The 26,880-nt window shown below is 28.2% G+C and overlaps 1 protein-coding gene across 17 annotated transcripts in view; it reads right to left on the bottom strand.

The window, feature by feature from the left end:
- The window catches only part of LOC111037941 (voltage-dependent calcium channel type A subunit alpha-1), a 263,106-nt gene that overhangs the window by 128,113 nt on the left and 108,113 nt on the right, over positions 1 to 26,880 (bottom strand). For 16 of the 17 annotated variants that reach the window (XM_022320794.1, XM_022320795.1, XM_022320792.1 and 13 more), the window contains exon 2: positions 9,685 to 9,877. In XM_022320794.1, the coding sequence (XP_022176486.1) occupies positions 9,685 to 9,866 (182 nt within the window). In that variant the 5' untranslated portion in view covers positions 9,867 to 9,877. Of the gene's footprint in view, positions 1 to 9,684; positions 9,878 to 26,880 lie in introns of those variants that run through there. The other variant, XM_022320793.1, reaches the window with a different exon arrangement.

Below are 26,880 nucleotides of genomic sequence, written 5' to 3'. Positions count from 1 at the left end.
AACATAATTAATTTTTTTAAGCTAACAAAATTAAATAATCTAATTTAAAAAATATATAATCTCAGTTATTACTTTATTAATCATTTAATTTTTTTATTTAATTTAAATTTGTAACATTACTATATACCTAATGGATTTTGCTGCTGATGTTAATTTTATTTACGATCAATAAAAAAACTAGTACAGTACTTGCAACTTCAAGACCATCACCCCCAAAATGAAGTAATCCAACTTACAAAAGACCTTATTTCCTCATTGAAAAACAAAATTAAGTTCATGTGGGTCCCATCCCAAGTATAGGCATCCCTGGGAATGAAAAAGCTGATAAAATGGCGAATGAAGCGGTGACATCCTCAACCTCTACCATCATTAATAAAATCCCAAATAAAGATCTCATGTATGAAGCCCATAAACGGATAATTAAAACATGGCAAAATCACTGGGATTCAATACCCATCAGCAACAAACTTAGAAACATCAAAAAAACTGTGTTCAAATGGGCGCATCCAGAGAACGCATCAAGACGTGAAAAAATAATAATAAACAGATCCAAAATAGGCCATTCTCATATCACACACTCATACTTGATATCCAAGGAATCCCCCCCCCCTTGTGTGACACATGTAAAACACCCATCACAATGGTACACATCATTATGGACTGCCCCAAATTCTCAACCGCACGTTTTGTTCTCAATAATCCAAGGTCAACCGAAGAAGCCCTCAGTCAACACAACTCCGACAACATTTTTAAATTTTTCAAAAAAATAGATTTAGATAAAAAACTGTAAATATTATAATGTTTTTCATTGCATTCCTTTAATAATAAGATAATGTCAACTTTTATATTGTAAAACTTTAACTTTTTGTAATTATAGGCTAATAATCTGTGTAATTGAAGCCTTTATATTAATAAAAAAAAAATAATAATAAAAGCACGTCATTCATTCACTTATAATTTTTTAGAAACAATAACTCTGTATACTTTTATATTAAACTAATGACATAATCTTGATAATTTAAAACTGATTAAGTCGACTAACTAAGATAGAGATGGATTGATTCAATAGATTTTTTGAAAATGGTATAGGTAGTACTTTTTACAATTAGATGAACTATGTGGAAATCAAATGAGGAAAAAACGAAATCACAGACAAAATAAATATCGACTCCTAAAATTGCATAATATTATGCAGAAATTATACGGTTGAAAAGTCACACTTAATTATTAAGTACCTACGAGGTGACGATTTACGCGCATTGTGTAATATATTATTGTATATATATTAATTGTTATAATCTAATTTCTAAAGATGTCAGAATAATGTAGTATATGGCTTTACCAGTAAAGAAAGTTAAAACATTTTATTGGTATATTGCCATATTTTTAATTTTACTGTAAAGTATAAAAAATATAATTTAGGGACCTTAAAATTAATGCTTTGTTGTTCATGACGTATACATTACGTGCCAGAAATTTTGTAAGAAACCTATAGTAAAATTAACGATCTGGAATCAACGATTTAACCAAACATATACATTTAAAATGATAATTGTTTAATGTTTTTTTTTCTTCGAATATATCATATAATTGTAGAAATATAATATACTACTATATTGGATGTAAACATTTTTATATAAATAGTACTTTTATACAGTGTATACAATAATACTTTTAATTATTTAGAACTATGTTTTTATAACCATATTTACTTTTTGAGCTATACAAATTGTATTTAATTACTTTAAAAAAATAGTACCCAGTTAAATATAATTAATTTTCCATCGTATTGAATAAAACGAATTTTTGGTCAAGTGTTAGATAGCGGACAACTCAATTAATTAGTCGGTCTTATATTTTATTAATTCGTTTGGCAGTATTATTATTATAGAGGTAGGTACCGATGTTTTTTCATCAATTATTATATTGTAAATGTATATTATACGAGCCACTAATGGTTCAAAGGGATTTGGATCGTGTCCGAAACGGCCATACTGGCGCGTGTCGCTAAGGCTCCCGGACCAATCAATATCCCGTGACGATCGCCGGGGGTTCCCAAAAATTACAAAAGTCTAGACCAGAGATAGAGGTGACCTATAAAAGTATTATTAATAATATCACGTTAAAAAAGTCCACTTCTGTGTGTATAAATTCCATTCTACTTTCTAATAAATCAACTCGGGTAAAATGTAATATTAATTTTTCCCTGTAGGCCGTCACGCAAACGCGATTACTGTGGTATATATATATACAATATACATATATATATACACTATACATATATATATACACTAGTGTGTATATACTATATTAAATTTATATATACACCAAGTATAATATCAGTTTATTGTTATTATATTACGAGAACCATTGAGAGCGAGTGGGGTGAAAACCAGAAACGTGGACAGAGGGTTGTTTCATTTGGTTTTGAACTTAGAGGGTCGTGGAATTCGAAATTGATGGATTAGTTGCAGGTGACGCCCTAAATTATAGTTGTGCGGTGTATAGCTGTAAAAAAAACATTGTTTCCAGCGTCAACACAAGAGTAAAAATGAAAAATTCTGACTGAGAAGAAAATAAATACGATTCCTGTATTTATTTATTTTTTATATTAACCAAAATTGATTTTAGTCTCCGCTCCAGATTATTATTAGATGGTTCAGTAGTGCAACTTTTTTAGTACGAAATAAAATAAAACCTCTTCATGACAAGTTATAATATTTCACAAAGCACAATAGTTTACCTACCTATAAAATGTATTATGTGGATTATGCGGAATTTTTATTAATTTATTTTCCTTCGTTAAAACTTCACGACCAAAACATTTAAAATCATTTATTATAAGTCATTATAATTGTTTTAAAAATCTTTAAAAACCAGTCATAAATTAGGTACCTACATCGATCATTCGTTACTTTAAAATGTTCAAAAATATAAAAATAAAAATATTTATATAAATGATTTATAAGAAATACAGCAATACAATACAGTATTTCAACAATAATTACTGCCGCAATAAAATATACAGCTAATAATCATCTTAGAATAAACACAATATAATCCATTGGACATTATTATGACTAGCGCATATGGAATTAAATATTTTATATTATAAAAATGAATTTTTCTTGTTGCATATAAATATATTTAAGTGTGAACATAGATTCACAACTATGAGTTTAAAATGAATGACAAAATAACATGGCATAACTAAGTACTGTCAAACAATGAAACGTTAAACAGTTAAACGTATGTCCAGTATTATAATTTTAATAATAATATTATGATTAAGATTGCGCATTCAACTATAACTTTATAACCACCACCGAGTCATTAAAAAGTATTTCAAACACCAATTAAAAACTATATAGGTATTAACAAATAATTTATTTGTATAACATATTGTTTAATTTTATGCCCAGAGATATATTGTTAATCTTACCAATTAATTTTACTGAATTGAATAAGTTTGATATTTTTATTTAGAATAGAGATTTAATAGCTCTCCGTTTCATGTAATAATAAACACTTATGTTCAAAAATCCAGGATGTAAGCATTATAGTGTAGGTACACGTATATTAAAGTAATTTTGTTTAAATATAACTATGACGTATTATTTTTTAGAGTATTGACATTATTATTAGGAATAGGCATTACTCATATTTTTGTTAGTTAATATAACTACCTTTTTATATTATGTTTAAAAAAATGTGAAAAATATTAATATTTAGAAGTAGATCAATAAACAATGTTTTATTCAAGCATTCCATAAGAGTCTTATTATTTTTAAATGATTTATTATATTTCTCCTTTGTTTTCCATTAAAATTCTAATCGTTTCGTTGTACGTTTTGATTGAATACATATTTTAATAATATCATAATAAATATGTTTATCCGGTACATGTGTTAGCTGGTAGGTAATTAATAATTACTCAATATGTTGTTAGCATTTTTATATACTTAATATTATGTTATGTTTATTTCTTTTGCTAATTTTTACTCAGCACAACACACAGATGTTTTAATTTCCCTATCCACACTGATTGAGAAATGGGTCAAATTTTTATTTTAAGAAGTCTTGTTTTGATGAAGAAATCAATTAGTATACGTGCGTTAGGAATTGCGTAATAATTATTAGCTCTAATTGTTTTTTATTCTATTTATGGTACTATATTATTATTACACTTACGAAATTTCAAAATCATACACTACACATCGTATTAAAACAATCAAAATGTCAATTAACTCGGGAATCACTAGAAATTCCGGAGCTACGAAAATCACATTTCAAAGGGATACAATATTGCAATCAAAGCTATTGAAAGTTAAATATAGAAAACATCACGTTTTACGAAGTCGGATCCAACGAAATTTCATTTGTAACAGTTATAGTTATTAAAATATCTCACAAAGTCTATGTAAGTGAGTGTATGATATTAATATGAATATGTCAGAAACAACCAATAGCTTAGTATAACAAAATATATTACCAACTAACTTACCTTTTTACAAAAAAAAAACCACTGTTATATCGGTTTGTATCGACTCTTAAAAATGGTTACGATTTTTAAACTAATTTTGCTGTATAAAACTACAAAATAGAATACAGTAGTCGCCGCTTATTGGACTCACTTTGTGTCTATAATATACGAGTCCATTAACCGAATGAATCAAAAAGGTGAAATGTACAAGAATCAAAATACATACAATACATAATATGCTATTTAATATGCATTGCAAGACAAAATTTAAATTTGACCATATACTGATAAATATTCTTTACTGTGTATTTAAAATGTATAGTGTCATTCATAAAGAACAAAAATATGAAAAGTCATAGGTAACGATAAAATATTGTTTCGTAAAATAATAATGAATTCAAATGATGTGAAAAATATATTTAAATATTCAATACTTTTCGGTGAGAATAGGGTTTATCTTCAAAGTATAAGCAATAGAGTTGAGCTAACAGCAGTTGTTGAGCTGTAATAGTTAGTACTAAAAGCTAAATAAATAGTAAAAAAAATGTTCTTGTTCAATAAATTTGCAGTTGATCGAGATCAGAAAAAATTATAAGTAAAAGATTTTACAAGGACAGACACCCCAAGCAATTTTAAATCTCATAATTTATTTTAGTTAAAGAAAATTTACTCTTTCTCTTTCCCCTAGTATTTGTAACATATAGTACCGAATGATTATAGTATCATTAATAAATTCAGAAGTTAATTAAAATTTTTTTTTTTTTAATAAATCAACTTACTATATAAATATTGCATGATTACAACAAAAATATCGATTATAATAACAAAACAAGCGTAGGTATGTATTATAACTATCTAATAATCTAATACCTATTATAATTGAAGACAATTTTTTTCGATATTATTATCATTGTTTGATATATTATTTACCATAAATCTTATTTTGTTAAGGGTGTCGTTAAAGGTTTTTCTAATTTTTCTCAGTTCTTTAAAATTTGAAAATTATATGTTTTTGTTTTGTTGCTATAATACTTTACCTCTAATTTATTGCTCGTTATCTAAATAGGAATGAGGAGGGTTGATACGGTGTATTATATCAACAAAAATTACTTCCCAAGAATAACTCTCACGGCTAAATGATATCACGAATATTGATAACTTTTTTTTAGGTCAGTTCAAAGTCCGAATTTTCATTTTTTTTAAATAATAATTGGAAATAACCTATGTTTTAAAAATAATAAATATTGTGCATTAGGTATTTAAATTCATATTTTAGCTTCTATACTTATAATAGAAAATAGATCTAACCTGCAAAATGTTCTCTTATTTTAAATTTAAAAAAATGAACGAAATCCGATTATTATACAGGGCGTGAAGGGGTTGTATAACATGTTTTTGTACTAAAAACGGATCGGGTCCAACGCTCTTAACTCCTCGTGATTATAGATTTTTATTGCATATAACCCATAGGCATATATATATTCATATATAGGCACATGTTCATGATAATTATAACTATTGTTGTAATGAAAAATATTATTATTCTATTGAATTTTTATACTAAATACAACCAAAATAATTGGTTTTGAATTTTCATCAAAATCCCAATTACTTACAGAATAATAATTACCTATTTTGTGAAGTGTATGTATGTATTACCTTCTTAAAATAATTTTTAAAGCCGATATTTATACAACTCTCTAAATTAAAATAATATAATGTACCCACAAAAATTATTAATAATAAACTTCAGTACGATTTACATTATGTGTGTGCGGAAAAAAATAATTATTATAAGTTGGATTAGGTCATATTAATCGAGACGTATTTCATAAGGGGCATTATTGTGGAAAATTGGAAAAAGTTATTTTGGTCCTTCAATTTCAATACTGGTTCCTCTACCTAGGTGTAGAATATTTCTTGCATTGTAAATTAATTTACATATTATGAACGCGCTCTGTCGTCAAAATCACCAACCAAGAGTATACATTTATACTGCTAATATTATCCTTTCCTAATAAGATATTTGTCCGACAGAGGCCGCTTTCAGTTTCACGTCAAGAGTTATTATTCTCATGCGTAATGTTTTCGTAACGAAACTAAAATCCGAAATATAAATCCCATTTTACAGAGAATTTTCTCATGGAAAATTATATAATACTAATGTTATACTTTTTTAGAAAAATACTATCAGAAAAAAATTTACATAATATTATTGTTTCTTAACCCGGTTTCTAACCAAATATTATATTAAACTAAATTACGTCTGATTGTCTGATCTTTACAAACACAAAAATTAACAATTATTATAAATTATAATTTAATACTTATTTTATTTCGATTTTAATACAACTTATCAAATATAAGAAGTGGCATCTTTCTATTCAATATTTATACTGATTACAGTGCAGTTACTACAGCCACTACTCAAATGAATTCACTTCTTGTTTAATGTTCATTAGATTATTTTTTCAAAATTGTCTGAATTTGGATTTGAATGAGTAGTTTATGAGTTATCGTTTTTGATATAGTTAAGTATTTGGTAAATTGTAGTATATTTAAGTTAATATTTCCGTTCTATGTTTTTACACAAAATATATGTTCCAAATATTAATTTAGTATACTTTTTAGTTATTGTAGATGTAAGTACAATTTTTACAAAACATAAAATTTGAATAAATTTATATAAAAAATAAAAAAATAAAACCAGCATAGTTACCATATTTTTTAGCCTACTATCATTAACCACTATTCTCAGTGAGTATTTATTGAAGTTGAATAATTCAAAAATTACCCTCATTCAAATTTCAATTTTCATATCTATTATGCTATATGACAATATATGAAAAAAAAAATTAAAAATACAGTGCCCAATAAATGAGGGTGATTAATTTTTGAAAAAAGAATAATGTATCATCTTATGACTATACTTAAAGAATTTGAATAAAATCATTATTTACTAAATGAAAAAGTGTGCTGGGAAATTCAGTATTATATATAGACATATAGTACATGTGCAGTAAATAATATGTAAATAAATTTGTTTTTAGTTAAGATTAATAACATTATAAATGATTATAATGCTCTGGTTAATCATTATTTTTTTGGTTTATTGTGGTTACTTGAAATATTTCAACAAATTACTATTTTCCCCAGATCCTTATAGTTTGTTGCACACTTTACTTCGTCCAAAATAATTAGAAACAACTTATGTATTTATATGTCAAGAAATTTACGGTCAATAAAGTACTTTTCCGAGAGTTTGAGATTTTACGGTCTTAGGATACTTTTGTTAGAAGCATAATTTAAAAAGTTTTTTTCTTTTGAAAACAAATGATCACAGGTGTCAAAAATTATCTCAATAAAATTTCATAACCTAGTTTGTAGTATCATAAACTCTACAACAATGTTGATCTAGATTTAGGTCATAACAATTTAACTAACGATGAAGTTGGAGTAAATTTAATATATATTTTAATTTTTAGTACAACAATTATAATAGTATATTAGTTAGGTATAATTTTAATCATTCAACCATTTATGTTCAATATCTACTCGTAAATATACTCTTCAATATAATACTCAATTACATTACTATTCAATAATTTATTTTAATTAATTAATTGTATTTATACAAAATATATTCTGGATAACAGAATAAGTAATACACCTATTAACTACAACTCTCTTATGTTTTTAATTTATTTATGTTTGCCATTTACATACATAGGTGTTTCTATCTAGATATTTATGAAAAATTTCTCAAATTTGTATTGTTAATTTAAAAATTTAAATAAAATTCATATTATTGTTATTTTTTTTAACTCAAATTAATTTGTATTTCATTAGTCAGCAGAGTTTCAATAATATGTAATAAATATAAACACAAATACCATATATTACCAAAATTAAATAAAGTATAATTTAGTCTATACAGAATTTAAAAAAAAAAACTATTTAAATTTAAAGACGAAAAACCATGTTATCTTCCATTATAAAAAAAACATGTAGGTATATTATATTCATTATTCAAAATTTCAAACACGTGTAATGTCAAATGTAATATGATAATACTGTATTCTACAATAGTATCATACTCCTAATGGATATTAAAATATAATAATATTACATTATGTCATTCACTTGAAAAGAAAATTATTAATAAAAAATTCTGTTTAAATTATAAAAACATTTCATAAAATAATGGTATATACTCTCTCTTTGATCTCTAATAACGTTAATTTCACCTTTTCATATCCGCCACGTCTAATTATAAAACTTTAAACTTCCATAATATGAATACATAAAGTTTAATTAATGCACGTATGGTATATTATACGTACATGTTTTGTTCCAAGTATGATTATACAAGAATATAATCTCAAACCGTTATTATAATAACATATTATATTTAGAAAAAAAATGCAATGGGTATTTAATATATTTAAATTTTTTTTTTTTTTTGGTATTACTTAAAGATCTAGTTATTTCAGTTTATCATAAAAGTACAATTTACGATGAAAATTATTTAATTTTGTACGTTAAAAGTAATTTTTATCACTAAAAAAAAATAAGTCTTTAACTGTATAGCCACTAAATTATTGGTTATTACAATACATATTTCTGAAGTAATTATAAGTAGAAGTACTGAAAAATCTAAATATTTATTCACCTCCATAAATGATAATATTCAATTGCAATTTAAATTCAATAAAATATTGTTCATAAGACTTTTTGTCTAAACATTTGTGAACGTTCAGTAGGTATCATGAAATGTGTGTGACATCATAGGAGGAAATCTATTAACATTTCATGATGGGGGGGGGGGCTGATATTTTTGACATCAATATGAGCGTTTGGCTTTGATGCCATGCAACTAAAAAGCTGTCTGATTTTGAGGGCTTATCCCCCTCCCGATTTCCCCCAATGGTGTAACCATTTTGTACTTAAATATTTTGTGATATAATATATCCGAGCGATCACATTTTTATATACTTGTGCGGTCAACCTTAATTGATAGCATCCTGCCGAATATTTTAAAATAGGCACACTGTTTAATTGTATTACAAATACAATTACCTAGGTGTACCAAAGGTCAGGATCCTATATGATCAGACAGTAACATATTATTTTGCGTTACGCAGTTTAATAAGTACTTTCGCCTTAACATCTAGTGGTCGTATTGTGATATGAACACTCACATTATGATGTCTCCAAGTTTTATTCTGGTCTGTATGAGAGCACATGTCTTATGATCCGAAGTAGTCACCGCACGTCTCCGTCTTCTATACCTGGGACTCCCCGGGCCACCTGGGTGAGGTACCGACGGGGAGCTCTCCCTACGCCGTATGCTCATGTGCCTACCAACCACGCCGCCCAACATCACTCTGCCACCTGTAACACGAAACGGTTAATACATATTATATTATGAGCAGGTAGGTAATAATAATTGCTCGGTACTCAAAAGAATATTGGAAAATGACAAAATACAGAGTAGATATTTTACCAAAATAGGTAGTATGTACATTGTGTTGTAAATAGTGTTTGGTTGAATGTTGAAATTCTGAGTAGCACGTTCGTAAAATATATTAGGTACTCCTTAGTCTACGATTTATGATTGTATATTATATCCATAGCCTACTTATGTAATAATATGGCTTACCATTTAAATTAATGTTAACTGAAATAGAATTTTTTGTTTTGAAAAAATTAAGTATACCTCGGGGCTCGCTGTTCTAACACCGCAGTACAATATTGGTATTAATATAAATAATAAAAATATAAAATAATTCCAACAACCGATATAAAATGGTGGAACAATATTGTTTATTTATATTTTTACATTTTCCAAATGAGTGTTCGCTGTGATATATGTATAAGAACCACTATGATATCTTGATGACGAGTATCGTTTAGGGATTCGAATAAATATAAAAACTTAAAAGGTAATTTATAAGAGTATACGTCTACTTGAAAAATAACAATGAAAGTTTCAAACTGATATGAATCTTATATCAGGATATTTTTCAATATAAATCTACTTACCCAATACCAAGTATACAGTATACAATATAATATATAAATTTAATATTATTATATAGCCAATACTTATATAATAATACAAAATTCGTTTATAAGTTTTATTGTAGTCAGAATTCAATAAATGAAAAAAAAACAACTTCGCTATCAAACTTAAAATTTTAATTTCCATTAAAGATATTGATTTCATAAAAACGCTAAGAAAAGAATCACTTAAAAAAATTTAAGAATTATGCAAATCCATGCATATTCTGAGCCTAAAACTTTGGATAATGCACCTAAGAGAATTAAGTAAAACAAACTTTATTTGTTTTTTAACTAAAACTTCCTATAAGCTCATTTATGTTTGAGCTTTCATATAATTGTTTATGTTCAAAAAGCTGACACTATAAATTTAAAAAAAAAACTCTTATCCGTGTCTACTTTTATTTTTAAAACTTATTTTAAGACCTTCCAACAATAAATAAATAAATTTAGAATTTTCGGTTCTGTGTGTAAAAAATATTACAGTAGAAAAATAATTATTACTTGGTATGAGTCGCAAGTCAAGAGGTTATTATTTTGTTTGCCACAATATTGAAAACTTATATAAGATCATTACACATTATTGATACCTACAAATAAAATAAAGCGAGTACTCAAGCGATAATTGAGAAATTTGTATTTAACAGTGTATTGTATTACACATAAATTACGCATAAATTATAATTAATAACAATATACAGAATTTGAATAACTGAGTAATAGAAGAAAAATGGGAGACGAGCATGCTTGGTGAATCACCCTTTATACTTATTAATTTCTTAATTATAATATTATAATAATACATAGTTAGTCGTTATAACTTTATAAGTCTTATTTGTTCATAACTATATAAACAATAAATTCTAAAGTTATCTTCTAAAACACAATGACTCAGCATTATATATATATATAATATATAATACCCTACAATGTATTTATGGTATTATTAGAAGTCAGTAAGTAAGTACTACCTATAACTAGGTTTAGGTAGTATAAAGTTTTTCTGGAATTTCAGACTATTGTATAAATCAACAAAATTCTTAAACCAACTTGATACATATATCACTGTTTGTTTTTTTTTGTTTTTTAAATTTATCACATTTCATTCAGTTCAAATTAGACTTGGACGTAATATAGTTAAGGTTTAGAGAATTTTACTATAGAATTATTGGTCTATGTAAGTAAGATTTTTTTCAAACATTTTACCATATTACGATGACATAATAATTTATGAATAGATATGAAAATTGTTAATCGTATTCACCCAACACTTATTGAAACTATACGTTGTAGGTTACTTAAAACTTATTTTTTTTGAAATCATGTACACAATGTAAATAAATAGTTTACTAATAATTTACTAACTTACTAATACATAATACTACACTTCGGCCGTTTAAATTAACTTAAGTTTTTCAATGAATATAATTGCAGTATAGGTTATAAGATGGTACACACTTCCTAAAATCAATCATATTAAAATATTCATGATGTTTAATCAAATTATAACGAAGTTAAAGTGTAGTAATTTATTCTTCAAACATTAATAACATTAATCCATTGTAATTGAATCTCTCTAACCGCATAATAACTATTATATATTAATATTTCTACCTTCGGTTTTTGTATCACCATTAACGTCTATATAATATTGTACAAAGCACATCAATTAGTTCCAATTGTTGATTATTTGAAGTATTCCAAATTATAAAGGCTCTACATGGAGGGGGCATACAGTGTTCAGCGTTGTAAACTTGTAAACTTGTAACTTTGTATTAATATTTGATCGATAAAAAGTTATTAACAAACTTGCTTAATTGCTCTGAAAATAACTATTCACTTTGTAGTAATATTGTATATTTTCGAGTGCGGTCGATGTGAACAACTGTACCCTTCGAGGCTACAGTATATTTTCTCGAGATGTTATTGCAACAAACGACATTCATCTACCATAAAACGACGACTCGATTTCAAAATATGCAATCTTCCTATTTGATTTAAGTTTTTTTGAATTTGTTTCATTATTATTTGGGCACGTCATGTTCTACATAGGCGCATAGTTCTATATATGTAGTACAAACGTGGTTTTAAAACTGGGTGCCGCTAGCATTTACTGGGTGTGCCGGGGTCTTCTGAAATGTCTTTTCATAAATTACCGATTATAGTTATTTAATTGTGATATACGAATTAATATGATTAGTCCAATCGTAAAACATCTGCTATAATTATATATTTTTCCATCAATCATACATTTTCAAATGAATAGTGTAATTATAGTTTAAATTAATTTTGTTCATCGAGTTGAGTGCAAAAAAAAGGGCACAGTGTACTGTGTTTAGTAAAAGTTTGAAAACCACTGTTTTATACAAAAGGTACAAATTACCATTTCTCTAACATTTATATTTTTATTTTACATTGGTATTCTACATAATGGAAAAAAATGTGCAATCAATATAACGAACTATAATGCGATTGGGGTTGATATGGACAGTGTAATTTCACATGATAAATAACGATTGATGAACGTAAACTGTTTAAATAGGATGGATAAAAATTCATTGTTTTTGTAACATGTTTTAAAATATTAAAGCATCAGTCGATTGCCATTACTGATAAATTGTTCTCCAATAAAGTTAGGCAACACCACACAAAACGATTTTTTTACAATTGTATAGTCACACTGAGGTATTTTTTTTCAAATGTATTATACAAAATTGACCATAATTAAAACAACTTTAAAATATTCAATATTCCATATCAATTTCTAGAAGCCAAAATATTTAAATAATTTTTGTACGTTGAATATTATATTAAATTGTTATCAGTTTAAAATAAAAATCGTGTGAGCAATAAGACTGAAGACAGATGACTAACTAGTGATATGTAAATATGAGTTATTAATAACTTATTAATAATAATTATAATACCTTGAATGGCTAAAGATATCCAATTGCTTTGTAATTGATTGTATTATGATTTCAATTTCTACAAAAAATATTAATGTGTTCAAGCAGCATCAGTTTAAAATCTACTTATATTTTTTCGTTTAAATATCGAATTTGATAAAAGCAAAATTTTTAGATGTATTAATGTATCTAGGTACTTATTATTTATTTTACGCATTTCTACGATTTTCACGATTTTAAAAAAAAAGTAATTTATTGAATTGGATTGGATTTTTGATACTTTTTTAAAGAATAACTTAAAAAGGAACAGCTATTATATTATCAAGCTTTGTAAACCAATTTAATCATTTCTCCGCTCAGAATCGATAAACCGTAAAAGTATCGTGTACTACATGTTTACATAATCTTATAAATAATGTAAAACGCATAATCAGAGCTAATGTATTTCATGTATTTAGGTATAGCTTTTTCTAAATGTGAATAATTTTAAAACTATACAATAATATTATGTAAAAAATGATTTAATATCAGATTGCATTATCTCTATTAAAACTGGTCAAGCTTGTTCAAGAATTTGATTTTATAACTGAACTTAAATGTAATTACAATATTGCTACAGACATTTTTTTTCATCAATAATTTTTGATATGTTGTTTTTTTAAATGTTTTTTCGGTATACTTGGCGAAAAACGACTAGTCTCGACGGTTATACAAGTCGTGATTCCTTATAGAAAAAACATGTTATATTTTTTTTTTACTTGATTTAAAATAAGACATTTCTGTTGAAGTAGCTTATTCGAGAATAAGTAAAACAATTGCTTATACATACATATCATTGACGTTTGGAAATTAAAATAATAAACAAATATCATCCCCTTGAAGGCATAATTTTAAGTCAAAATAGCTTATATAGACCTATAATAATCTATGGGCGTAACAGAGGGGTGTGTATAATATATATAATTAGTATACGTTTTACCAAAATAGCAATTTCGTATGACACACTATTTATTCAAGCCGTCAAAATAATGAAATCCTAGCTACGCCCCTAACCATGATTATATATATTACTATAGAATACTGAATAATTTAATGCGACCAAAATTGATGTGGTATAATAATATTATATATATTTTCCAAAACAAGAAAAAAATGTACCTTATTGTTCGCTCGATAACTTATTATTGCTACCCTTTCTTCACCTGTTAAGTTATATCTCATTAAATTTGCACTGCATTATGTTAGTATATTATTATCTATGTATTATATTGTTATATATTATTTTGTTGTGCGTTGCGTTGTTACAAATAATAATTGTTTGCATAGTTGTGTTTGTATCCAAAGGGCTAAGAGACTATATAGTCATAATAAATAAATACATAATAATATACCACTACTCAGTTTAATATGTCAATAAAGAAATTGTAAAAAATATATAAAACACAAAAAACACAGTTTAGATAGTTAAGAAATAAACGTCAATATGTGTTGACTGTGGGTACACAATGTTTATTTGTTTGATGTAAAAAAATTTGAATTGTAAAAAAAAATCATAAATATTTATATACATATCATCATGAATTGATTGGTATGACATATTCGCATTGTAGGACAAGTGAACAAAAATATATCAAATAAAAATTGAATTTTCAGTAGATTTTTTTTATTTTACATATAATCGAACAGCGTATGGGATCTGAAGTAAACATCTTGTGTTCTCAAGATTTATTATAATTTTTAATGTAAATTATGTGCCTACTAATTGTTCCCGAAATTGTTTTAGTTAATCTTTTGCAGTAGAGTGAATGTTGAAACCATGGCTCATAACTGACTTGCAGTCAACAATTAAAATATCATTTTAAAAAATCCAAAGACGTAGGTAATTGACTAAATAAATTATGTCTTAAATAAAAACATACTTCGACTCTGGATTAAAATAATGATTGGTCTGGCTAGTACACGTAAGGCACTGGAATACAGTTGATAAGATCTCGATATTCTATATTATTTTATTGTTATTTGTAGAAATTAAAGGCGTGCGGGAAATGTTCATCAGAAGGTATTGTTACACATTGGACGTTTACTTACCTATAAAATATTAATTTAACAACGAAATGGTTTTTAGTCATTAGCATTTAATTAGACGCACATTGTACAATTTTATGTGCATGTTTTATTTTTGAATGTTAGAAATTCTGCGATGTTCACGAAAATAACAATTATATATAGCGTTAATAATAAATAGTTTAACATACCGGTCGTATAATAATGTGTAGCAATACTAGACTTTGTGGTGCACATTTTAACCGAAAAGTGACAAGGAAATACTAGAGGGCCAGTAAATTAAATTCCTATTCACCTGGAGTGTCGTAAACGAAACCACAAAATCCTATTAGATAAAACAACAATACTCATCTTATAATAATATAATAATGCAGCCTTGAATGAAAAACCGACAATGGTTTCTATCATAATAAAATATTATATTTTAATTATGTTTATGAAGTGATGAAGACGATAAGTAAATCGGTAAATATTATATAAGAATACTAAGTTCAAATTAATTAAAATTTAAAAAAATCTGGGGATTAATAATTATTTAGCAATGAGTTCAAAAATTTAGGTAAATATAATCAATATTTCAGTTACACCTACATTGTTCCGAATAATAATTAAAACTTAACTCTAACTAATAGTCACAGTTTAGATTACTTATACTTCTTAAAGTTTGAAGATTTTGAGGTAATTCTTATGCGTTTAAAAAACAGTGAAGCGTTAGATTTTTATTTATTATTATTTGGACACCCATATTTTTTTTAATACATTATGATTCGTCTTAATCATTTTAAATAAAGTTTAAACAATTATAAATGACAACTGCAGTATTCTTTCATATGATAAAATGATAATCCATATAATAAAGATCATAAAAATGTTATGTTTATTTTGTTGTCATTTAATAGGTTAAATAATATTTAGTTTAAAATGTGTGAAAAATGTCTAATGTTTTTTGTTTTTTTTTTAATTATAAGACAATAGTATTGAATGTTAATGTAATATGTGAATTATTCAATAATTCATTGAAAATTTATATGATATTTTATAAATTATAATATTTAATATTTTAATATTTGTGATACAAATTACAAAGTCACTAATAAGTAAACGATACTTTAAAAAATGTTTGAATGTTCCTAAAGGTAGTTTACTTTCACTGTCGGTACTCACTGTTATTTAGCAAGATTTTATAGCAGTGATCATGTGATATAGCCATATAGGTAAACTTGGACCTTATCGGTTGTGATAATAATACTATGTTGATACTAATATTAATATTGAATAAAGTCTCGCACTTATTAACCAAATACTTGAAGTACGCAGAAGACGCCTAAAAACATAACATCTCATCTAACATGGACGAAACTTCAGTCCCCAACACAGAATATACCTACAACATGGTCAATTTCTTAAGAAGTACGGATTTTCTCAACCAAATCTAGAGGAAAACGGTACCACAACACACCTCCATAACGAACAACCATAAACAATGTATTATTCTTGAGTATATTATCTGTATTTACCTAAATGTACATAATATGTAAAATTAAAAAAAAAAACTGCAATTAATGGCCCTTGTAACCGATATATTTTAAGATAAATAATAAAAATAAATATCAATAATATAAACATGTGAAATTTTCTATATTGTACATTAAACATACATTGCATTAAAATAAAAATAAATAATTCATAAAACCTCTAAATTTGTGATTGCCAAATGGTTTTATAAAAATCTAAATATTCCAAAATTATATATTTCATTATTTACAAATTCATCTACTCACGACTGTATAGTAGGTACCTATGAACTAATGGTTTGATATTAAAATACAACATTTTAAATGTAACCATTCGACACCTTATTTTACAAGTCTTATAATAATAGAACTTTGATATTTAATTAGAATTTACTGACAATACGGTAATTTAAAACCAATTTTTATCTACTCTTCGTTATAGGGTGTTGTATACCTAATTGCGTAAGTGCAAATATTTTGGATGAAAATTATTATTTTGGTTGTACTATAATTCATAATTTGTTCCTTACTCATTTTTAGTTGTTTATATCCGATAAAAAATGAACCGACCAAGCATACATTTTTTTTTTTTTTAATTACAGTTTTAGGCAATAACAATATAAGTACACTCCGTTTTTACTTTTAACACATAACAAATACTATTTTAGTATCCACCTATAATCTTGTAGTTATGACCACATTCCCATTATTATTTGTAGTCGGCATAGGTGTAATTACGTGATATTATATTCAGTTTTATTACCAATTATTATTCCGTAAATCCGTTTTAAGTATTCTATACCTACTTTGAGGGTAGTCTATCGCAGACGATTTCCAAGTCGATCGCCATTTGTTAGAATTTATTATTATACATTTTAGAAAGCCGGCCCATATTAAAACCTAATGACCGCTGTCGACAATAGTATGGTATGCGTTTTTATAGCTTCTCCGAGGAAAAATATGTTATCAGTAGATCTGTATCGGAAAAATTATGGCCACCTCTAAAATACTTTATATAGGTTTTAATAGTATTATTGCATTATAATACTGTGCACCTATATGGCTATATGGGCTTTACACTCACAAAATGTGTTCACTATTTGTAATCCCTCTGTTCACTCTGATGCAGAGTGTTTGAAATTTAACCATTTTTGTTTATATTCTATAATTAAAAAATAATAATATACTATTTCGTCAGTTATAATATTACTATCACATTGGTAGCGCAGCTGTTACCACATGCTGACGCGGAGAGGGTGTTTTCGATAAGACGTGTAGCACAGTAATCCCGATGACATGCACAGTTAATACCATAAATATTTATAAAATAATAAGTAGGTGCTAAGTTATGTACTTGGCTTTTACATTTCTGAAGAGAAACACACTACTAAGCTAAATAAGTATTCATCTTTATTGGTCAGTGGTCAAAATATGCATTTATAAATACTCTGTTTTTTTTTTCTAATTTGAAACCTATACGTCTTATTGTAATTGTGCCTTCATGATTAGAAATCATTTCTGAAAACTTAACAGTTTCGAGTTGTAAACCCGACAACGCGGTTAGATAAATAAAATAGTATGCACACATTTTCTCTGAACGCATTATGAATGCACCCTCCACGGTAATGTAGTGACTGGCCTTTGTTCGCGACTGCAGTTAAACCGAACGGTAGTGGATAAGTGTTACCGTCTTGTTCGGTTGGTTCGTAAAAACGAAAACCACTAAACTTTCAAAACGAAATCGAAGGCGAACTCCATAGCATAGCCGAGTGCCTATACCATATGGTTCGGTGGCTATATTATGGAATCTTTCTGGAACATGCGGTCAGCTACGCGCGGTAGGTAAACAACAAAAAGTCTACTGTAGTCTACTACCGAAACTTTGCAATTTGTGGGTGTGTGTGTGTGTGTGTGTGTGTGTGTGTGTGTGTGTGTGGTGTGTAAAAGCGGTATAGTTGCGCTAAATGTCTAAGGAAAAAACCACCTTTTCACCCTTAACCATATATCACGAAGAGGCCCGTATAATAGCTACAGATCGTTTGACTGAAAACCATTATTGCCATTGGAACGCACACGACAATGTGAGCAGACGTCTGCGGTGAGGGCTATAATGCGTGCGACGGGGCCGTAGAACTAGATCCCATTCGGCTAAGACGTTGTATATTATCACCCTCCGCCACCGTTGACCCCCCCCCCCCCCGGGCGTTTGATGTCCAAACAAAGAACCCCACGGCGGACATTCGGCGTGGACGACGTACCAGAGCTTCCCAGCTCAACTCGAACAGCGGACCAATTTCTCAAATGTTCACCCGCCGCACGAAGCACTAGGCAGGCACTTAATTCCACCCACGAAATTTCTCTCCCCACATTTGATTGTTCTTAGATTTTTTATTTTTTATTATTGTTTTATAAAAATATACATACTACGAATATAAACAGCAAGAGCGATGCTGGTAAATACCTCTGTAAATACCTAAGTAGTGCAACGAACACGAAACACGTGATAGGGTTACTGGTCTGATTTATTTATTTATTTTTAATTTAAAACAATGATTATGAAAACGTTAAATGCTTCTTAGGCATCGCGAACCATCTGCGGATGAAAAGCTCCAGTCGGCGGTAACACATTATTATGCGATGAGCGATTTCTACGATTCCCTCGCGACGAATATCGATCTCATTTTATTAGGTACCTAGGTATTATTAATGTTATGTTAGGCAATGAATTCTGTGCTATCCATTGACATGTGTTTTTGTACATCGTTTGAAGTATTTTTTGATATTATGTTCTGCACGCGATGTATTACAGCGGGATTTTAATGACAAAAGGAATTTCCATTACCACTACTCTATAGTTTCATAAGTAAATCGTGCACTCATATCATGAATCAACTGCAAACACTGTCGGTAAACACATTGTTCATTATGCGACCAAGAACTTACATCGAAAGTCAAAAATAATAACATAATGATCTGCCAGACATTCGTACAACTTAATGGGACTCTCCACGAGCATTATTGTTGTCTCCGTCTTATACAAGTGCGTAACATGGCACATTTAAGTTCAGCAGATCACGTGTAGCTTCGTAAGTTTAAATATTTGAATGAATCAACTCATTATGAATATCGATGGTGAGAACATATTTTTAGTGTTTGTATGTGGGTTACGACGGTGCAGTTTTCAAATGAGTTATGAGCATTTTTAATTTACTCTATATTATATACGCAAAACTCGCTAAAAAATTAAAACCCCTATCGTACAAACACAGATAATGTTCTTACCGTCGAGTTTTGTAACAGGTCGATTCGCTCAAAGTGTGAAACTAAAAAAGCTTAACGTGCTTTGTTGAGCGTAAATTTGGTAGGTATGTTATGCACTCGTCAGACGGAGACGACAAATGTCCGTGTAGCGTTCTCTCAAATGTAATATTTAGTTATTTTATTTATTCCAGGTATGTTGTCTGCAATATCTTAATAATCGTATCACTTAATTACTGATGTATTGTCTATACCTAACCATAATCGGCGTTTGCACGAGATCACTGCTATTTTTTCGTGTAAAGAATGTGTTAAGTGGATCAGAGTATTTTTGAAATAGTGATGTAGTCGGTATGTGTGTGCGGACTGTTTCTTAGGTTAGGTAAAAAATTCCACGTTCAAACAAAGTTATAGGTACATAATTTAATTAAAACAATGTAGAGGTTGAAATTAATTGCACACGACTTAATATGTGAAATATGGATACATTTGCCATCACGGAATTTCTCAAAGTGCACAATATTATTATGTTAGTGGGAAAGGGTCATAATAATATATAAAACGTTACATGGCTGGTAAGAACGAAAGCTGAGTAATTTAATGAAATGTTAATTTGAATTCCATTTTAATCTTTACTAACACCAAACAAAAATAAAAACCAAAAACATAAGAATAATAAAAATTATTCCAATCTTATTTTAAATTTAAAAAAAAAAATACATTTTATTGTTCAAAAATTACTACATGCGCAAATTGTATCTTTGAATATTATTCAAACAAAACATTGTGAGTTAAAAAAAAAAAATATGTAACAATATAAATTTATGATTTTATAATTTATCACAAATCGTTATACATGACAAGCCATCGAATAAGTGGCCAAAAGTTGCAATCTGTTATGCAATTTTTTAAAAGAAATTTGATAAAAATGGACGACATCTCGATAATTTAATATTATTTATTATTTAACTGCTGATTCTGGAGCTCGGCAAAAATTATTATAATTATTTAACTGATTACATGATATTGTTAATACACAATTATTTTTAACGATAAAAAATATTCATATTAATTAAATATTATAAAGCTAGGTATTTAAGCCCATTTCAATCTTGAACATTAAAAATAATACTTTTTTATTCTTTCGACTTTTTTTAAATGATCAAATAAATTATATTTATAATTGCAATACTGTTATGATTATGAATATTCACATAATTTTATTTACCCATTATAATGTTGTCAAATAAAATAATGAGCATAATAACATAATATAATAATTTACGCTTACTATTTGACGGCGGTGATTCAGAAAAATAAAACGTAAATTTTTAGTTTGGATATAATTATTATTATTTTGACAAACTTTAGACATTAAAAATCCCTTTAAACAACAAAATTCTATTTTGTTACTAAATTGACTTCAAAAAAAAAAAAAAAATGAAAATATAATAAACAATTTAACGAATGAAAAAAAAAATAAGAAAATTACACGGATAATAAATGATTTAAGAATTACTAAAGCCTGGAAATTTCTAAAAATAATATTTTGAAACAAGTTATTAAAATTCAAATTCATTTACTCAAAAAAATATTGATATTTTAAAAATTGTAAAACATAAAATATTAGCCTTAAATAAAAGTTTTTGACGTTAACTTTTTTTATTTAAATTAAGATTTACAAATTGGCTTTTTTAATTTTTTCCATAAGGAATTTAATCTACTTATTTCTAATTTTTTATTTTCATTTTAAAAATAAAAATAAAACATTTTATACAGTACTTGTAGCACTAGTGTCGAGACTATGTCAAAATTTTTAAATTTTTTACTATTAAAAAGTTATTTTATTTTTCAAGTCTTCCTGTTACACCTTGTGTAGTATAATACTATCTAAAAATGGAACAATTTAAAAGAAAAAAATTTCATTCGAAACGGGGAGACGATAAGCTGGGGCATCGTACATTCCATCAAAAACACTTCATCCAGACAACATAGAATGCAGGATTACCTTTATCATTAAGTATAATTTAATCACTGAATCGATTGTAATCAGCTGTAGGTATATGTGCACAATGAAATTTATGTCGAAGACATGTAAACGGTCTTAATTGAATACAGACAATGACCATGGTCGCCGAGTCCTTATTTAATGAAAAGAAAAAAAATTTTTATATAATAAAAATAATTATAATTATAATATACGCTGATGGGAGAAGCGTTATACTTTGTCATACGATTGGTAATGATGAGCTTCAATGTGTATAAATTAAATATTGTTATACATATTGTTTACCACAGTAACAATAAAGTGTGACAAATCGTGACGTTAATATTCGGGAAGCCGTCGGACATGGTAATAATATATGGCCCGATTTTTAATTTAACAATAGTTTAAAGCGGAAAAAAAACCCGGGGAGGCGGTCAGCCCCGTCGCAGATTGATGAGAAATCCGCTATCGTTTGATCGCGTCGAAAATCCATAGGCATACACAATATAATACAATTATTATTCTTCATATTCTTCTTCTTTTTATTATTATTATTTATATAATTAATTATATTTATTACACGACGTCAATCCCTCTCCGCGTAATCCAAAAACGAACCATAAACACTCGTTTTTCTAACCGCTATGTCGTTACATAATATAATTCGCCTCCACGGCGCTCGATGAAATAACCGTCGGCTAACCGTGTAATACATATTATATTATCACGAAGACGTTGTGCCGGCCAAATGTTTGTCCATTTTTTGTAGACAATTACTTCCAGGCGGTATTATACGACGTGTATTAGAAGAAAGAAATGTTTCAATGTACCGTGGAACAGGTATTAGGTACCTACCTACGTATAAAGTACTGACAAATAACTCGATTTTTAAAATGTCCAAAGACGGACACCGGACATTTCGATGCATTTCGATGGTGTTCATTTCGTACCAATTGGTATGCACCACTGCACCAGCACCGCGATTACCACACTTTTATGATCCCTATTAATTTAGTCCCTCAAACATAACCATAAAATATGTATAGAGTACTGAACAATATGAGTAACTCGATTATAGAGTGTACCCTGTTTTTGAGATGAAATCAATTGTGTCGGTACGGCTGGGTATCATTGTCTTAGGGTGTGTTTAATATTTTGTGGTAGGTCGAGCGTGTCTGTCCTTATCTTTGGCATTCTTCGAAAATATGTTATAAAACATAACGTTATCATATTATTTATGTTATTGTAAGTAGTATGCAGCAGTACTAACCAGTACTAACCTAAACTTTTTGAAAACTATGTGCGTGAAAATCGGCATTGCTCTTTACAATTCAGTCTGTGTCGTTTATTATTGTAATACCTTGTGTGAATTTACATATTATTCGTGCCAAATTAAATGCTCTCAGTCAACTCACCCCCAACTGGCCTGCAGGTTGGCACGCAAAATGTGACTTATCGTCGAGCCCTATACGGATCCCGTGATCTAGCCGATTGTTCTATAAAATATGAAAACACGCGTTTCCGGGAAAACCGTCGAGGGTTGTTTTGTCAAATTGTGTGTTAAAATATACGCCGCCGCCGCAGATAAGACCTTTTCCTATGCGATAGAGGACAAAATAATAATATATAATATTATGATATTATATCTTTAACGATAAGAAACGAACAATATTAGTAAGTTACTATTTTACTGAACGATGGTGTTCTTAGATCGGATGGCACTACGAATGGAGCCCATGTCGTCCTTGTAAACAATTTTAAGCACATTATATAAGTGACGATTCTCTGACAAAGCTGAGTGACTTGGACGAGTCTGAATAGTTGGATATTTAGCTGTTTTTTAGCTGATTATTATTTATAATTATATATTGTATCAATTCTCATAAATATGTGACATTTCGCTTTGCACATGCGCACATTAAGCATTTCAGTCAGAGACTTGTCGCTAATGTATTGTGTTTAAGATTTTCGGGACATGGGTGCACCCAAAGCATCTATAGAATGGTGTCAATATGGTTATAGCTACACAAATCGTGCCAATTTCTGCACTGCATAGTACCTAGGTACCAATAACGGTGGCGAACAACGATTTATTATTATTATATTATATTCATCAATCGATGCATGCAATCATTGTATTTTATAAGATTTCCCGATATAAATGTATAGATGACTAGTGCTTAAATTTAATTATTCATCTTAGCTATCACACATTTCTTGAGAAACTATACAGCCTCAACGATAGATAGTGAAAACTGTAGTATAGGTACGCAACAAGTAGGCATATAGTTGACGCGATGAAAGATAAGAAAAAAAAATTAAAAATACTTCATTTGAACCGATGAGAACGTCTAAAAGAGAGCTAGTGACATTTCTAATCTCATCAACGTAAAGAAATTTATTTTATATAATTCGACGAAACCGTTTATTCTTTTGTGCCTTAAATTGGAAATTATTAAGATAGTGCCTATGTAAATCAGTTACGCATGGAGTATTATAGTTTTCAAGTTTACTGCGAATAATTTATAATAAAATTTAAAATTTGAAATTTGCTTCAAGTAGGAGGCCAGATGAGGACCGGATAATTTCGAAGATTATCTCTCTAATTACATCTCGGTCTTATTTTTTTATATATTTCCAATAGTATGTTTATACCTACGCGTCCGCATAATATGTATTGTAATAATCTTTCAGTTTAACAGAAAACCCGATAAGTCTAGTTTTGTGCTTAGATTAGCGAAAACCTTTCCTAAATTTTCTGCGAACAATCTTCAGATGGTCAGTTTTTAGTTTTCTTCCTACATTGAGATTTGACGTTCCAATGACCAATTGTAATTACAGAACTCTAAGGTATCCGCACTTGGCGACCTACTAAAAATCATCTGGATAAGAGTTATATTGTTTATTTTATACAGTTAAAGGTTATTATACGATATTGTACAATGATATTAACTTGCTGTATCCGTAGTAGTATATTTGTATTTTAACAGCCTATTTGAATTTTTCACTTCTGTAATCACGCCATGAAAGGAATGTCCGACTGAAAAGACATCGATTTTATCGTATTACACATTAAAGGGAGATTGCACAGTCGTTGTCCACCGATTTTCCGACCACACAACAAAATCTACAGCGTTACATGTCACTATTATACTGCACAGTATTTGACGGTAGATTTTAACCCCACACAAATATTTATACATTATTGTTTTTATTACACCACTAAAGAGAGATTGCACAGTCATTGAACGTCAATTCGACACAATATGTTGTCTACACAATTACAATTCATCTTGTGTAAGTTTTTGATTTTTACAAACATTTCATATTAGCCCTAATAGGTTATATATATATAGGGGAAGTAATGCTAACGCGGTCCCCCCTCTGGTTCTCGATACCACACAAAAAAAAAAAAAAAAGGTTATATATATATATATATGTTTATACGTCCACGAGGTATTATGATTCGTAGGTGCATTTGAGTTGTTTATTTTAATTACATTTTTTTTTGTTCTAACGTGATTTATATAATATTATGGTAATTTATTATTTTTGCGTAAGTGAACAATTGATGGTCAAATACTGTGTTAATCTCTCTTTAGTATGTATATGGTCAATATTTTTGTGCAAGGTCAACGACCGTATAATACAGTAACTGGAATGTCCTTTTAACAGGACATTCCCGCTTGAACATGGTGTAATAACAGCGGGAAAAAATGCAAAATACATACTGTGAACATATAAATATGAAATACTATAATTCACTACTTGTTATTATTGAGCATTGTGTTTGATGAGTTTCCTGCAGGAGTGCATTACATTTTTAAGACCAATAATAACAATTGTTTTGTAGTCGCGCGCAAACTATAAATTAATTCGACATTCGATTATTCGTTCAGTAATATTCGCTATTATACATAATTAATGTAAACAATATTATTGAATAGCGTTTTGCACGTATCACGTGGGATATTGTACATTTTTTATGCGATGAGCTATCGTGGATTTTTTAATCTGAAATAATTGTGCGAATTTCGACAAACTACTATGCGCATTTTTATTTCTACTTTGTTTTATCGTACACAACAGTGTGATTTTGAAACGACCGAACTTTCTGTATCTGAACATGGCGCAAGCAAGTTGTATGATATATATATGTTTGTATGTTCACAGTAACTTTTTACAGGGGGATTTTAAAAGTTCGTAATGTTCGCCTCAAAGACATTGATTTTATGGTGTGACGCATAATCATAGTATTTCTCGAAAACTTTAATGTAAGTTTACAGCACATTTTTACCGAAAGATTACATAGTCTTTGGCTGTGACAAATTTTCGCTCTCACAAAAATATTAACCTTGAATATATTAACACACGTGTTGTGTGAGCATGAAGAAATATTTATCTCCAATACGATTTTTATTTGACCAATAATAAATTCTCGTTCTTATATTATTTAAAATAATTATTTTCGTTTCTTGTCAAAAAAGGGTTTGAACACATCAAAAGTTTAGACGAGATTAATGTTTTTTGTTTGGACATTTACACGTGTGTAACAGTGTTGTAAGGATGTGCGCCAATTATTCTTAATTCTTTTTTTTTTTTTTT

Source organism: Myzus persicae, unplaced genomic scaffold, assembly GCF_001856785.1.
Source record: "Myzus persicae strain clone G006 unplaced genomic scaffold, MPER_G0061.0, whole genome shotgun sequence".
Classification (NCBI taxonomy): Eukaryota; Metazoa; Arthropoda; class Insecta; order Hemiptera; family Aphididae; genus Myzus; species Myzus persicae.
Note: the sequence above shows the minus strand (reverse complement) of the source record. Positions and strands in the feature narration are given on the sequence as shown.